The following is a 13,781-nucleotide window of genomic DNA, read 5'->3' on the forward strand; positions in this document are numbered from 1 at the left end:
CCCCAGATTCAAAACTTGTTCTTCATTGAATCGGTTGAAACTTTGCTGTCAATGTGGGAGGTTTGCGAACATGCAATCTTTACACTCACTTGCAAAAAACAGGCAAATGAGAAAAGGAACTGTAATGACACCTGAAAAGTTTGATGTATCTGACCAATACTGCCACCTGATTTTCACACACAGGAAATTCATCTTGCATTCCCCTCACGTTAGTGGCAGCTTTTTGCTGTATTCCTGTTCCAGCCCTTGGTAATATCATATTGCATACAGAAATTCCCTATTTTGAAAAAGCATGTGAATTAATTACGCAGCAAGTAGCAGCATTTTAGATATTTAAAGTTTAATTGCTCAAGTGAAACAAAGATCATACGTGTGGCACCAATGTTAGAAACAAAATTCTGGATACCTTCTTGACATCACAAAATGTAATTCTGAATGGCCGTATTTTTATTAGCTAACATAGCAATGATGCTTTTCAATGAACTAATCAAAATTCCAACGTCCTGGTTAGGAAAGCAATTTTAGAACTCTTATTTAGACACCAAAAATATATATCTTATTAAATATAAAAGATACTGGTAATACATGGGCAACTGACTAAACAAGATCACATTTAAAATATTTCAAAACTATTTCATGGGTTGTGGAGGTTTCCTATTGCAAATTGCCCTGAAGATTTGCCCTTGATTTACATAACAGAACGAACAGTTTTCAAAATATGAACATCATTATGAGCAGGAATTAAAACCAGCACTGCATTCGAGTCGCTAATATTTTGAAAAACACATTTTTCAATAGCTGACTTCTCTGTAAAATAGATGATGAAATTAACCCTTCTAAAGCATCTGTCTGACTTGCTGAGAATCCCCAGCACAGTTTTTTCAATTTTATTTCAAACTTTCAGCATCTGCAATTTTATCCGATTGCTCTGTCTTCTCAAACGAAGGTGATCCTAATTTCATGGATCACAGCTCATGATCTTCTATTCAATCTTAGGCCATCTTTGCTGCCCCAACTGTCCATTCTTGAGTCATTCATATATTCACTTAATGAATGCATTTCTTGAGTCAAGCTTATTGCAATTGAAATTTATGCCTTCATATCAATATCCTCCATAGTGAATATTTTTCAAAACTTTCAAAATCCTGAAGCAATAACACCAAGACCTTTTGAATTTATTAAAAATTCACCAGCTCAAGCAGTCGCAAATGATTGTATTTAACTAACTTAAACACAAATTACTGCTTAAGCTATTAGTCATAGATCCATAGTGATGTACAGCATGGAAACAGACCATCCAGTCCAACTCATCTATGCCAACAAGATATCCTAACCTAATCTAGTCCCATTTGCCAGCACGTTGCCCAGATACCTTTAAACCCTTCCTATTCACATAACCATCCAGATGTCTTTTAAATGTAGCCAGCCTTCACCACTTCCTCTGGGAGCTCATTCCATTCACGCACCACCCTCTGTGTGAAAAGAGGTGCCTCTTAGGACCTTTTTACATCTTTCCCTCCTCACCCAAAACAATGCCCTCTAGTTTGGGACTCCCTGACCCCAGGGAAATTACCTTGACAATTTATCCTATCCATGCCCCTCATGATTTTATAAACCTCTATAAGGTCACCCCTCAACCTCCGATATTCCAGGGACAACAGCCCCAACCTAATCAGCCTCTCCCTGTAGCTCAAATCCTCCAACCCTGGCAACATCCTTGTAAATCTTTTCTGAACCCTTTCAAGTTTCACAACATCGTTCCAATAGGAGGGAGACCAGAAATGCACGCAATATTCCAAAAGTGGCCTAACCTGTACAGCCGCAACATGACCTCCCAACTCTTATCCTCAATGCTCTGACCAATAATGGAAAACATACCAAATACCTTCTTCACTATCCTATCTCCACTTTCAAGGAGCTATGAACCTACACTCCAAGGTCTCTTTGTTCAGCAACACTCCCCAGGACCTTAGCATTAAGTGTAAAAATCCTGTTCTGATTTGCTTTTCCAAAATCCAGCTCCTCGCATTTATCTAAATTAAACTACATCAGCCACTCCTCAGCCCATTGGCCCATTGTACTGAGATAATCTTCCTTGCAGCCCACTATATCTCCAATGGTGGTGTCATCTGCAAACTAAACAATTATAGCTCCTATGTTCACATCCAAAAAATTCATATAAATGAAGAAAAGCAGTGGAGCCAGCACCGATCCTCGTGGCACTCCACTGGTCGCAGGCCTTCAGTCTGATAGGCAACCCTCCACCACCACACTCTGTCTTCACTCGAGCCATTTCTGCATCCAAATGGTTAGTTTTCCCTGTATTCCATGAAATGTAACCTTGCTAAACAGTGTCCCATGGGGAACCTTGTCAAACACCTTACTGAAGTCCACATGGAATACGTCCACTGCTCAGCCCTCACCAATCCTTTTTGTTACTTCTTCAAAAAACTCAGTCAAGTTTGAGAGGCATGAATTCCCACGTACAAAGCCATGCTGACTGTCCCTGATCAGTCCTTGCCTTTCCAAATACATGTAAATACTGTCCCTCAGGATTCCCTCCAACAACTGAGAGTCATAGAGATGTAAAGCATGGAAACAAACCCTTCAGTCCAACCCGTCCATGCCAACCAGATATCCCAACCTAGTCCCACCTGCCAGCACGCGGCCCATATCCCTCCAAACCCTTCCTATTCATATACCAATCCAAATGTCTCTTAAATGTAGCAATTGTACCAGTTTCCACCACATCCTCTGGCAGCTCATTCCATACACGTACCACCCTCTGTGTGAAAAAGGTTGCCCCTTAGGTCTCTTTTATATCTTTCACCTCTCACCCCAAACCTATGCCCTCAAGTTCTGGACTCCCCCAACCCAGGGAAAAGACTTTGTCTCTTTATCTTATCCATGCCCCTCAATTTTGTAAACCTCTATAATGTCACCCTTCAGCCTCTGACGCTCCAGGGAAAATGCCCCAGCCTGTTCAGCCTCTCCCCATAGCTCATATCCTCCAACCCTGGCAACATCCTTGTAAATCTTTTCTGAACCCTTTCAAGTTTCACAATATCTTTCCGATAGGAAGGAGACCAGAAATGCACACAATATACCAACAGTGGCTGAACCAATGTCCTGTACAGCCACAACATGACCTCCCAACTCCTGTACTCAATACTCTGACCAATAAAGGAAAACATACCAAATGCCTTCTTCACTATCCTATCTACCTGTGACTCCGCTTTCAAGGAGCTATGAACCTGCACTCCAAGGTCTCTTTGTTCAGCAACACTCCCAAGGACCTTCCCATTAAGTGTAAAAGTCCTGCTGAGATTTGCTTTCCCAAAATGCAGCACCTCGCATTTATCTGAATTAACTCCATCTGCCACTTCTCAGCCCACTGGCCCATCTGGTCAAGATCCTGTTGTAATCGGAGGTAACCCTTTTCGCTGTCCACTACACTTCCAATTTTGGTGTCATCTGCAAACTTACTAACTGTACCTCTTATGCTCGCATCCAGTCTGAAAAACAACCCTCCACCACCACCCTCTGTCTTCTACCTTTGAGCCAGTTCTGTATCTAAATGGCTAGTTCTCCCTGTATTCCATGAGATGTAACCTCGTTAATAAGTCTCCCTTGGGGAACCTTGTAGAACACCTTACTGAAGTCCATATAGATCACATTTACTGCTCTGCCCTCATCAATCTTCTTTGTTACTTCTTCAAAAAACTCAATCAAGTTTGTGAGACATGATTTCCCACGCACAAAGCCAGGTTGACTATCCCAAATCAGTCCTCGCCTTTCCAAATACATGTTCAGAAATACAGGATTCCCTCAAACAATTTGCCCACCACCGAGGTCAAGCTCACTGGTGTATAGCTCCTTGGCTTGTCTTTACCATCCTTCTTAAACAGTGGCACCATGTTTTCCAACCTCCAGTCTTCCAGCACCTCACCTGTGACTATCGATGACTTCTCTAGCTTCCCACAGAGTTCTAGGGTACACCTGATCAGGTCCTGGGGATTTATCCACTTTTAACCATTTCAAGACATCCAACACCTCCTCCACTGTAATCTGGACATTTTGTAAGATGTCACCATTTATTTCCCTACAGTCTATATCTTCCATATCCTTTGCCATTTCAGGAAATTTATTTGCTAAGTAGGTAATCAGGGATTTACAGATACACATCTTCTAATTGAAAAACATAGTAATTAAGGCAAAGACTCTTGCAGTCAGAAAATAAGGAATCAATACTTCAGGACAAACTTCAAAGTTTCGCCTCTTCACAAGATATGATTATATAGAGAAATTCCAGGGAAATTTCAAGATATTAAATACATTTTTCAGCCTTCTGCTACAAGATGTGCTCAAACTCCAATTTGATATTTAACTATGTTGTACATTTAGATTGGATTTTTCACCAGCCCATTATTTAAACGTTGCTTGAAAAACCATCCACAAAGACATTTTGTATGCAGCTGCCAGCTAAAACTTATTGCTTTCCTTGCCTGTTCAATCTCGTGCTTAAGTTGTATATCCATTATCAATATTATAAATTAATTGAACTTATTTTTAGGGCAAGCTGAATTTTATTCCAGCTAATAACCTTTCAGATTGCCTTTCACAATTTTCCAGAAATGAACTGATAAAGGAGCTGAGTGATAATCTATACAAACTTGAATGCTTTGTGATTTCAGTGACACCTCTCAGATCAAGTTTTGTAATAAATTTACAAGCCATTTAACAAATTGTATAAACTGCAAGCAAAATATAACAGAAAAGTACCTCAGCCTTCATCATGCAACACACAAACTATGCTACATGATTCAACCTGTAATTTGACCACATTATCACTACTCTACAATCAACCTCAATAGCAGATTTTCCACTGAGCGGTTTAATGCTGATATTGAATCAAAAGTGGAACTTTGCGATTGCTTTGTAGAACAAACTACTAACGTATCACGATTTCCAGCACATTCGAAACCAGTTTGCACTACTGTGCCAGATTTTGAAAAGATACAGCTACAAACATTCATGCATAGTGTAAATTGTTAGCTTTATAACTAAAAAGAAAACTATTTAGAATTCTCTCCGTGAAATTATTAGTCCTAGAATGGTTTAGGAATCCTTAAAGCTCTGTGGTATGAAAGTACCTTGCAAGCATGTGAAGGATGAGCAACAATTCTGGCACATGAAAGGCCACTTACCATATGTACCCAGCACCTCAACTGGAAAATGCTAAATTTAAAGAAACCTACAGAAGTAAATTTGCCCTGAGTCTCCGTTTTACCTGGTAAATGCTACAAAATGGATTGAAACAGCTAAAGAAATACTTTCAGATTATAGGGCTTTAAATAATGGTAAAGTGCCATTAGTAGAGACTGGAGTACAAGCAATACAGTACCTAAGCATGTGGCATATTAAAATGCATATTTAGGCAAGACAGCTTCAAATGCTAATAACATACATTGTATAAATTTACATATTATAGATTCCCAACATCTTTAAATGAACAGTAAACATTAGATACATGTTGCATCACTCAAAAGAGCAGTGACAAATGAAACGTGATTTTAGAAAGTGGATTGATTTTCAGGTCAATGATACTTCAATTCGTGTTGCTCAGCCATTCAGTTCCCACCTGATTTCCAGTTGTCCCTGGTGCTCCAACTGCTGTTGCTGCCACTGTTCATCCATTCTGATCCACCTGTGCAGCAATAAAAAAAATTTCAATAGTCAAATCACGAGTGAACTAAATTCTTCGGTGGGTAAAAGTATTGCCTCACTAAGGGTTTTCTAACTAAGTGCTCATGGGTGGACCGAATTTTCTGATTTTTGTACCTACTGAAATTGTTAATGAGACTTTCATGATGTTAACGCCATTAGATTAGATTACTTACAGTGTTGAAACAGGCCCTTCGGCCCAACAAGTCCACACCGACCCGCCGAAGCGCAACCCACCCATACCCCTACATTTACCCCTTACCTAACACTACGGGCAATTTAGCATGGCCAATTCACCTGACTCACACATCTTTGGACTGTGGGAGGAAACCGGAGCACCCAGAGGAAACCCATGCAGACATGGGGAGAACGTGCAAACTCCACACAGACAGTCACCCGAGGTGGGAATTGAACCCGGGTCTCTGGAGCTGTGAGGCAGCAGTGCTAACCACTGTGCCACCGTGCCGCCCACTAATGTTGACCATCTCCTAAACTAGTATTTGTTATTAGTTGCTAAGTTGTCACCTTTCAGAGGCAGACACATGCTTTTGTAACAAAAATTTTTCATTCACAATCAATATATTGGGGGAAGACAATATTGTATAAGTTATCAAAACTATTGAGCAGTTGCTGATCTGAAGTCGATCATTTTAGTATTCAGCTGCAAAGGAGGAGCAAAAATGCCCAGAACTTAAAAAGTGTATCTACTAAGTTTACTTTAGCTATTTCCAGGTAATTCTAAATGAAATTATATAACGAGTATACAACAGGGTTTCATTAAGAAACTGAATGAAAGCACCACCAAAAATGATCACTAGATGGAGCCTCAGTACTGTTCCAAAGAGACACAATTGTATTTTGATTCTGAGTGGGAAACATGATTACAATGTGCATGAAAACAGTTCAATGTCTGACAACCTAAATGGTTAAAGACTTGCACATATGAAAAGCATATTTCACAATTACCAAATGCATCACAACAAATTAACAGCTTTTCTTTTGAAGTACTGTTATTGTAGGAAGGTTAGGGATGTAAGATCAGAATCTCAAACTCAAGATAAGAGTCATGGTTTTCTGGGCATCTGTAATCCACGTGCTCCTAAATGCTTCTGAGCCTTGAAAAACCCATAGTGAGCACTTCAAAGCACTGCTGAAGTAGCACAGTGATGCCTTTACATGATCCTCCAAATCTCCTACAAGAAAAAAAGTCCAACAGCAGCATTCTCTCCCAAGTCAGATCGAGTGAATCCTTAGAAGAGTATGACGAAAGTAGGAGTGCAAAACGGGGACATGAGATAGCGTTGGCAAATAGAATTAAGGAGAATCCAAAGGGGTTTTACAAATATATTAAAGACAAAAGGGTAACTTGGGAGAGAATAGGGCCCCTCAAAGATCAGCAAGGCGCCCTTTGTGTGAAGCCACAGAAAACGGGGGAGATACTAAACGAATATTTTGCAGGCAAAGTCTTTTCCCTGGGATTGGGAAGTCCAGAACTAGAGGGCATAGGTTTAGGGTGAGAGGGGAAAGATAGGAGAGAGACCCAAGGGGCAACTTTTTCACACAGAGGGTGGTACATGTATGGAATGAGCTGCCAGAGGATGTGGTGGAGGCTGGTACAATTGCAACATTTAAGAGGCATTTGGATGGGTATATGAATAGGAAGGGTTTGAAGGGATATGGGCCGGGTGCTGGCAGGTGGGACTAGATTGGGTTGGGATATCTGGTCAGCATGGACGGGTTAGACCGAAGGATCTGCTTCCATGCTGTACATCTCTATGACCACCATTGAGACACTAATCACTCAAAATGAGTCCCTTTTGCAGGACATCGCACATTTATGCCTGACAGATTCTCAAAGCAACTGCTTTAATTTAACTCAAATTGTAGTGGAAGAGTGACTTTAGAGACGCACTGTTAGCACATGTAGCTGTTGACCCTCTATTTAATTTTTAATGTCAACCTGCGAGAAGCTGAGATTTCAGCAACAAACTGATTTACCACCATTCAGCTATAATTTACTTCATTTAGAAATTGAGAAAAGGTACTGCAGTTTCTTGATTATTTTCACGCTTACAATGCTTTCCACTGATCCGATGCTCATTAGGTCTTCATTCAGATATCCCTATTTGCACAGGAAACCTTAGTTAAAACTGCACATTACACAGGTAAACCCTTAGTCTCAGGCTGTTAACCACCTGCATTTCAATGTACCTTTAACATGGGGCAGCACGGTGGCTAGCACTGCTGCCTCTCAGCGCCAGCGACCTGGGTTTGATTCCTGTCTCAGGCAACCGTATGGAGTTCACACATTCCAGCTTTGGACACCTGTCTATGAGGAGTTTGCACATTCTCCTCGTGTCTATGCAGGTTTCATCTGGGTGCTCCAGTTTCCTACCACAATCCAAAGATGTGCAGGTTGGATGAATTGGCCATGCTAAACTGCCCATAGTGTTTGGTACGTTAGTCAGGAGTAAATATAGAGATGGGGAATGGGTCTGAGTAGTTAACTCTTCAAAGGATCAGTGTGGACTTGTTGGGCCGAAGGGCCTGTTTCCATGTTGTAGGGAATCTAATCTAATCAATTTCAAAATGCTTAACAGAATCAAAGCCATTTAAGGAAGATTTTGCCACAGATTGCCAAATGGTTCAAACACTTATGGAGAGAATTCAAGTCATAGAAATGCACAGCATGGAAAAAGACCCTTTGGTCTAACCTGTCCATGCCGAACAGATATCTCAACCCAATCTAGTTAGTCCCACCTGCCAGCATCCAGCCCATATCCCTCCAAACCTTTCCTATTCATATACCCAAGCACATGAATGCCAAAGGTGAAACAATGACAACCAAAAGTTAAAACCAATGCAGCAAAAGACCAACATACAGTGGTTACAGATGAACATGGTTTGGAGAGATTTAGAATAAGTAGTTTTAAAGTTCACATTTATGGAGGGTGGAAGAAATAAGGCAGGCCAGGACGGTAATTAAGTTATCAAATCAAGAGTTATCAAAAGGATGGAAAAGGGTTTCAGCAATGATCTGAGGCAGTTAAACAAATGAGAGCTAATGGACATGATCTACTTGGATTTCCAGAATGTTCTTGACAAGGCACCACACAGGAGGCTGCTAACTTAGAGCCCATTGTGTTAGGGGCAAGACACTGGCATGAACAGGGGGTTGGCTGACTAGCAGAAGGCAGTGAGTAGAGATAAAGGCGTCATTTTCAGGATGGCAACCAGTGACTAGTGAAGTTCTGCAGGGGTCAGTTTTGGGACCACAACCATGCACGTTATATACTGATGATCCGGACAAAGGAACAAACGGCATTGTTGCTAAGTTTACAAGTAACACAAAGATAGGTAGAGGGAAAGGTAGCAACGAGGATGCGGGGAGAGTGTTGAAGGACTTGGATTAACTGGGAATGTGGACAAAGAAGTAGCAGATGGAATACAATGTGGGAAGTGGAAGGTTATGCACTTTGGCATAGGAAGAATGAAGGCATAGACTATTTTCTAAATGGAGAAAGGGGTTTAGAAATCTGAGGCACAAAGGAACGCGGGAGTCCTCGTTCAAGATTCTCTAAAGGTAAACATGCAGGTTCAGTCGGCAGTTAGGAAAGAAAATGCAATGTTAGTGTTCATTTCCAAGAGGGCTTGAACATGAGCACAGATGCACTGCTGAAGCTGTATAAAGCTCTGGTCAGACTGCATTTGAAAAACTGCAAGCAGTGTTGGGCCCCATAGCCAAGGAAAGATGCATTTACATTGGAGGGGGTCCAAAGGAGGTTTAGAAGAATATCCCAGGAATGAAGAACTTGTCATATTAGAAATTGTTGAAAACCCTGGGTCTGTACTCTCAGTCTTTAGAAGGATGACAGAGATCTCACTGAAATGTACAGAACACGGAGGTGCCTGGATAGAGTGGACACAGAGAAGGTACTTCCACTTCCAGACACACTTGGACCCAAGAGCACAGCATCAGAATGAACAGACGATCCCCCATCACTGAGATGAGGAGGAATTTCTTCAGCCAGAGTGAATATGTGGAACTCACTGCTGCAGAAGGATGTGGAAACCATGTCACTGAGCATATTTAAGACTGATAAATAAGTTCTTGGGGAGTAAAGGAATCAAAGGTTACAAGGAGAACGCAGGAAAATTGGATGAGAAACATAATAGCCACAACTGACGGGCCAAATGACCTAATTTTGCTCTTGTATCCTACTGTACCAATTTAAAGAAATATTTAGAAACACACTGGTGAAAAATCAAAGGCTAGAGAGACTAAGCAGGTCTAGAGACATCTTTGGAGAGATAACAGAATTAACATTTCAAGGCTAATATGATTCTTCTTCAGAACTGAAAGAGGGAAGAGAAGGACCAAGAGGGCAGATAGTGTAGATGCCCAGTGCAAAAGGCGTTGTTAATAGTGGAGGAAAAAAAAGATACAAAATGAGTTGAAATTATACAAGTGAGAAACAAACAAAAACAGAGACTGGAGAAACTCAGCAGGGCTGGCAGGATCTGTGAAGAGAAAACAGAATTAACAATCCAAAGACCCTTCTTCAGAGCATCTGAAATATTAACTGTTAACTGAAATATTTACTATCCACAGATGCTGCCAAACTTGCTGAATTTCTCCAGCAATTTATGCATTTAGAGTCAGAGATGTACAACTCGGAAACAGACCTAATTTGGTCCCGTCTGCCAGCACCTGGCCCATATCCCTCTAAACCCTTTTGATTCATATACCCATCCAGATGCCTTTTAAATGCTGCAATTGTACCAGCCTCCGCAACTTCCTCTGGCAGCTCATTCCATACACGTACCAGCCTCTGTGAAAAAATTGCCCCTTAGGTCCCTTTTATATTTTTCCCCTCTCACCCTAAACCCTCTAGTACTGGACTCTCCAATTCCAGGAGGAAAACCTTGTCTATTTACCATATCCATGCTCCTCCTCAGCTTCCGACACACGAGGGAAAACAGCTGTAGCCTATTCAGCCTCTCCCTATGGCTCAAACTCCCCAACCCTAGCAAAATCCTTGTAAATCTATTTAATGCGTTTCAGATATCCAGTATATGCAGTCCTTTATTCTGTGTCTATAAGGGGGAGAAAATTGGTCCTCTCTACTACATGCAAAGTAAACAAGACAAATATGGTGTGTGGGGTGTGTGACAATACAAGGAAAAGTGGAGAAAAGTGCAGCCAGTTTCTGAAGTTATTGGATTCAATATTGAGATTGAGGCAGTAAAGTACCTCATTAGAAAATGAGGTGCTACCAGTCATTGTGCATCATCGCAACATTGTGGCAGGCACAGGACACAAGTACCATCGTGATAGTAAGGCAGCTGACTGAAATGGCAGGGACCTGATACATCAGGTCATTCCTACAGAGTGGAGTTGCTTGGCAAAGCTGTCACCCAGTCTGCATTTTGTTATGAACATGTTCTGTACCTTTAAGAGAGCTAAAAACTAGCAGAACTATCTGACACAGCACCAAGTGTCCTGAACAAGATATAATGCAACATTTGGTCGAACAACTTTATGAGCTGGCTGAGTGGAGACGACAAAACAAATTTGAATTAGCCCAACCAGTTTGAATTATACCCCCAAAAATACCAAACTCCAATCAAGTTTGAATTTAGTATATTGACAATCTTAAAAGCCGTGACACAATCCGATGCTTTGGGGGTATAAGATGGGGGAAAATTGAACAATTGAGAGAACTGCCAAGCCACCAGCATCTGCAGGCTGCCTGAAGAGTAGCTCTCTTAAATGTACCTTAATCAATCAGTGACCTGTGAAACAGAAATCCCTAAGAAGAAGAAAGGACTGAGGAAGATAAGATTTAACACCTGGCTGGTTTTGAAAACTTGAATTTTTGTTCAATCTTAAATGGGGGCTTTTATCAGACTAGTATTGTAGAAGAGGAAGGTAAAAGGAGTTATAAATAGTTGTTATTTAATTATTCTGTTATACCTTAACAAATAAAGTTGTTAATATTTACATTAAGTAGTTCATGGCCTCTCAAATTTTCAGATTACTGTATGGGATAAATCTTTTTTGTGTTGCTGGTTTAAATTAAGCAGGAGGGTTTACCCAGTGTCGTAACAATTTGGACTCGCTAATGTAAAGTTGACCACATTGTGAGCAGTGAATACGGCAGATCATATTGAAAGAATATGCCAAACACTGAACGTGTTACGCCTTCTGTGGCTGTACCACTTTACATTTGCTCTCCATTTTTACCTTCATCCCCTAGGTAAGAGAAATTAACCCAGAAACTAAAAATGTACTTTAAAAAAACTGATACATGGGCTTATTTAGAGGCTGATTGGCTTTTAAGATCTAGTTATTTTACAAGTTTTAATTTTGTAATTAGGCAACACACCTTTATATTTAATATATCACACCATGGTGAGTTTAGTACAATCCGGCACAACAGTCCCAAATACTATTCTAACATTATAGCATTTTTAAATTGCATACAAGCCGACTGATAATTATTTTAAGATCAATTGGAGGAATTTTGTGACTAACTGTCACAAAGAGTATGTTAAAATTTTAATTAACTTTTCTTGCGTTGTGTTTTCTAAATGAAAAACTAAACAACAATGAACAACCAAGTTCATGGGAAAAAAACGCCAATTCCTTGCTGATTATAAGAAAGCCTGAGAGACAAAGGACTCTTTTAAAGGGGGGCATGGCGGAAATCGCGGATCTTGAGAAAACCCATAAGATAACGAAATGCACTAACAATGGGTGGTGAAAATGTTGTACTCTCAGTGTGTAAGGTAAGTCTGAGCTGCTGGGTCTGATGTGTGCCCTAACTCTGAGCATCAGCAGCGCGGGATGGGTGTAAAATGGCTGCTCAACGACCTGGGGAGAGGGAGTGAGTGGGGGGAGAGGTGGATATGTTCCTCGGTATTTACTCTGCAAGCCGGGTGTTATTGAAGCGCTGACGGAGTGAAGAGTGGCCTCACTCCCCCCCTCTCCCTCTCCCTCTCTCCTGTGAGCAGCCGCACCGCCGCCATTTTAAACTCGGCGCCGGCCTCAGCGACCAGCCACACCCCGACAGACAGACACCGAGAGGAGGGCGCACGGGCTCCTTCGGCCATCTCCGCCCAGCCCCCGCTATCCCGGGGATGTCGGTGAGGTTCTGTCAGGCCGCACTCCAGCCCCATTCCACAAGGAGGAGGAGGAGGAGAGTGGCGCCTCCCCTCCCCTCCCCTCGGTGCTCCCACGGCCAACCGCCGGCTCCTACCTCTCAGATTCTCCGACTCTGTGGTACCCCAGCCCCGGCTCGATCCTCGCAGACCGTCCGTGTCGCTGACGCCCCAACTCCGGGTCGATCCTCTCAAGCCGTCCATATCCATCACGCCTGTCCTCCCCCGCCCGCCGGCCGCGGTGCCTCACTCTAACCCTTCCCCCGCCCGCCGGCCGCGGTGCCTCACTCTAACCCTTCCCCCGCCCGCCGGCCGCGGTGCCTCGCTCTAACCCTTCCCCCGCCCGCCGGCCGCGGTGCCTCGCTCTAACCCTTCCCCCGCCCGCCGGCCGCGGTGCCTCACTCTAACCCTTCCCCCCTCCCCCCCCCCCCCCGCCGGCCGCGGTGCCTCACTCTAACCCTACCCCCGCCCGCCGGCCGCGGTGCCTCACTCTAACCCTTCCCCCGCCCGCCGGCCGCGGTGCCTCACTCTAACCCTTCCCCCCTCCTCCCCCGCCGGCCGCGGTGCCTCACTCTAACCCTTCCCCCCTCCTCCCCCGCCGGCCGGCCGCGGTGCCGCACTCTAACCCTTCCCCCCTCCTCCCCCGCCGGCCGCGGTGCCTCGCTCTAACCCTTCCCCCTCCCTGACCGCCGGCCGCGGTGCCTCACTGTAAAGCTTCCCGCGGGACTCTATCCTTCGACCAATTAACTCTTCTAACCTCGCGTGTAAATGAAAAACTGCAGATACTAGAAATCTGAAACAAACAAAGTGCTCGAAATATTCGATATGTCGGGCAGCATCTGGGGAGAGAAAGGAACTGAGTAAAGATAGGAGTCAGTATCGAGGTCGGAGGT

The 13,781-nt window shown here is 43.0% G+C and overlaps 1 protein-coding gene across 1 annotated transcript in view; it reads right to left on the reverse strand.

The window, feature by feature from the left end:
• Window positions 1-13,150, reverse strand: part of znf326 (zinc finger protein 326) — a 46,938-nt gene extending 33,788 nt beyond the window's left edge. The window contains exons 1-2 of the mRNA XM_060830611.1: window positions 12,987-13,150; window positions 5,642-5,707 (exon numbers count right to left, since the gene is read on the reverse strand). Of these exons, the coding sequence (XP_060686594.1) occupies window positions 5,642-5,707; window positions 12,987-13,098 (178 nt within the window). The 5' untranslated portion in view covers window positions 13,099-13,150. The remainder of the gene's footprint in view (window positions 1-5,641; window positions 5,708-12,986) is intronic.
• Between the last annotated feature and the right edge of the window lie 631 nt (window positions 13,151-13,781).

This window comes from Hemiscyllium ocellatum, chromosome 9 (assembly GCF_020745735.1).
Source record: "Hemiscyllium ocellatum isolate sHemOce1 chromosome 9, sHemOce1.pat.X.cur, whole genome shotgun sequence".
Classification (NCBI taxonomy): domain Eukaryota; kingdom Metazoa; phylum Chordata; class Chondrichthyes; order Orectolobiformes; family Hemiscylliidae; genus Hemiscyllium; species Hemiscyllium ocellatum.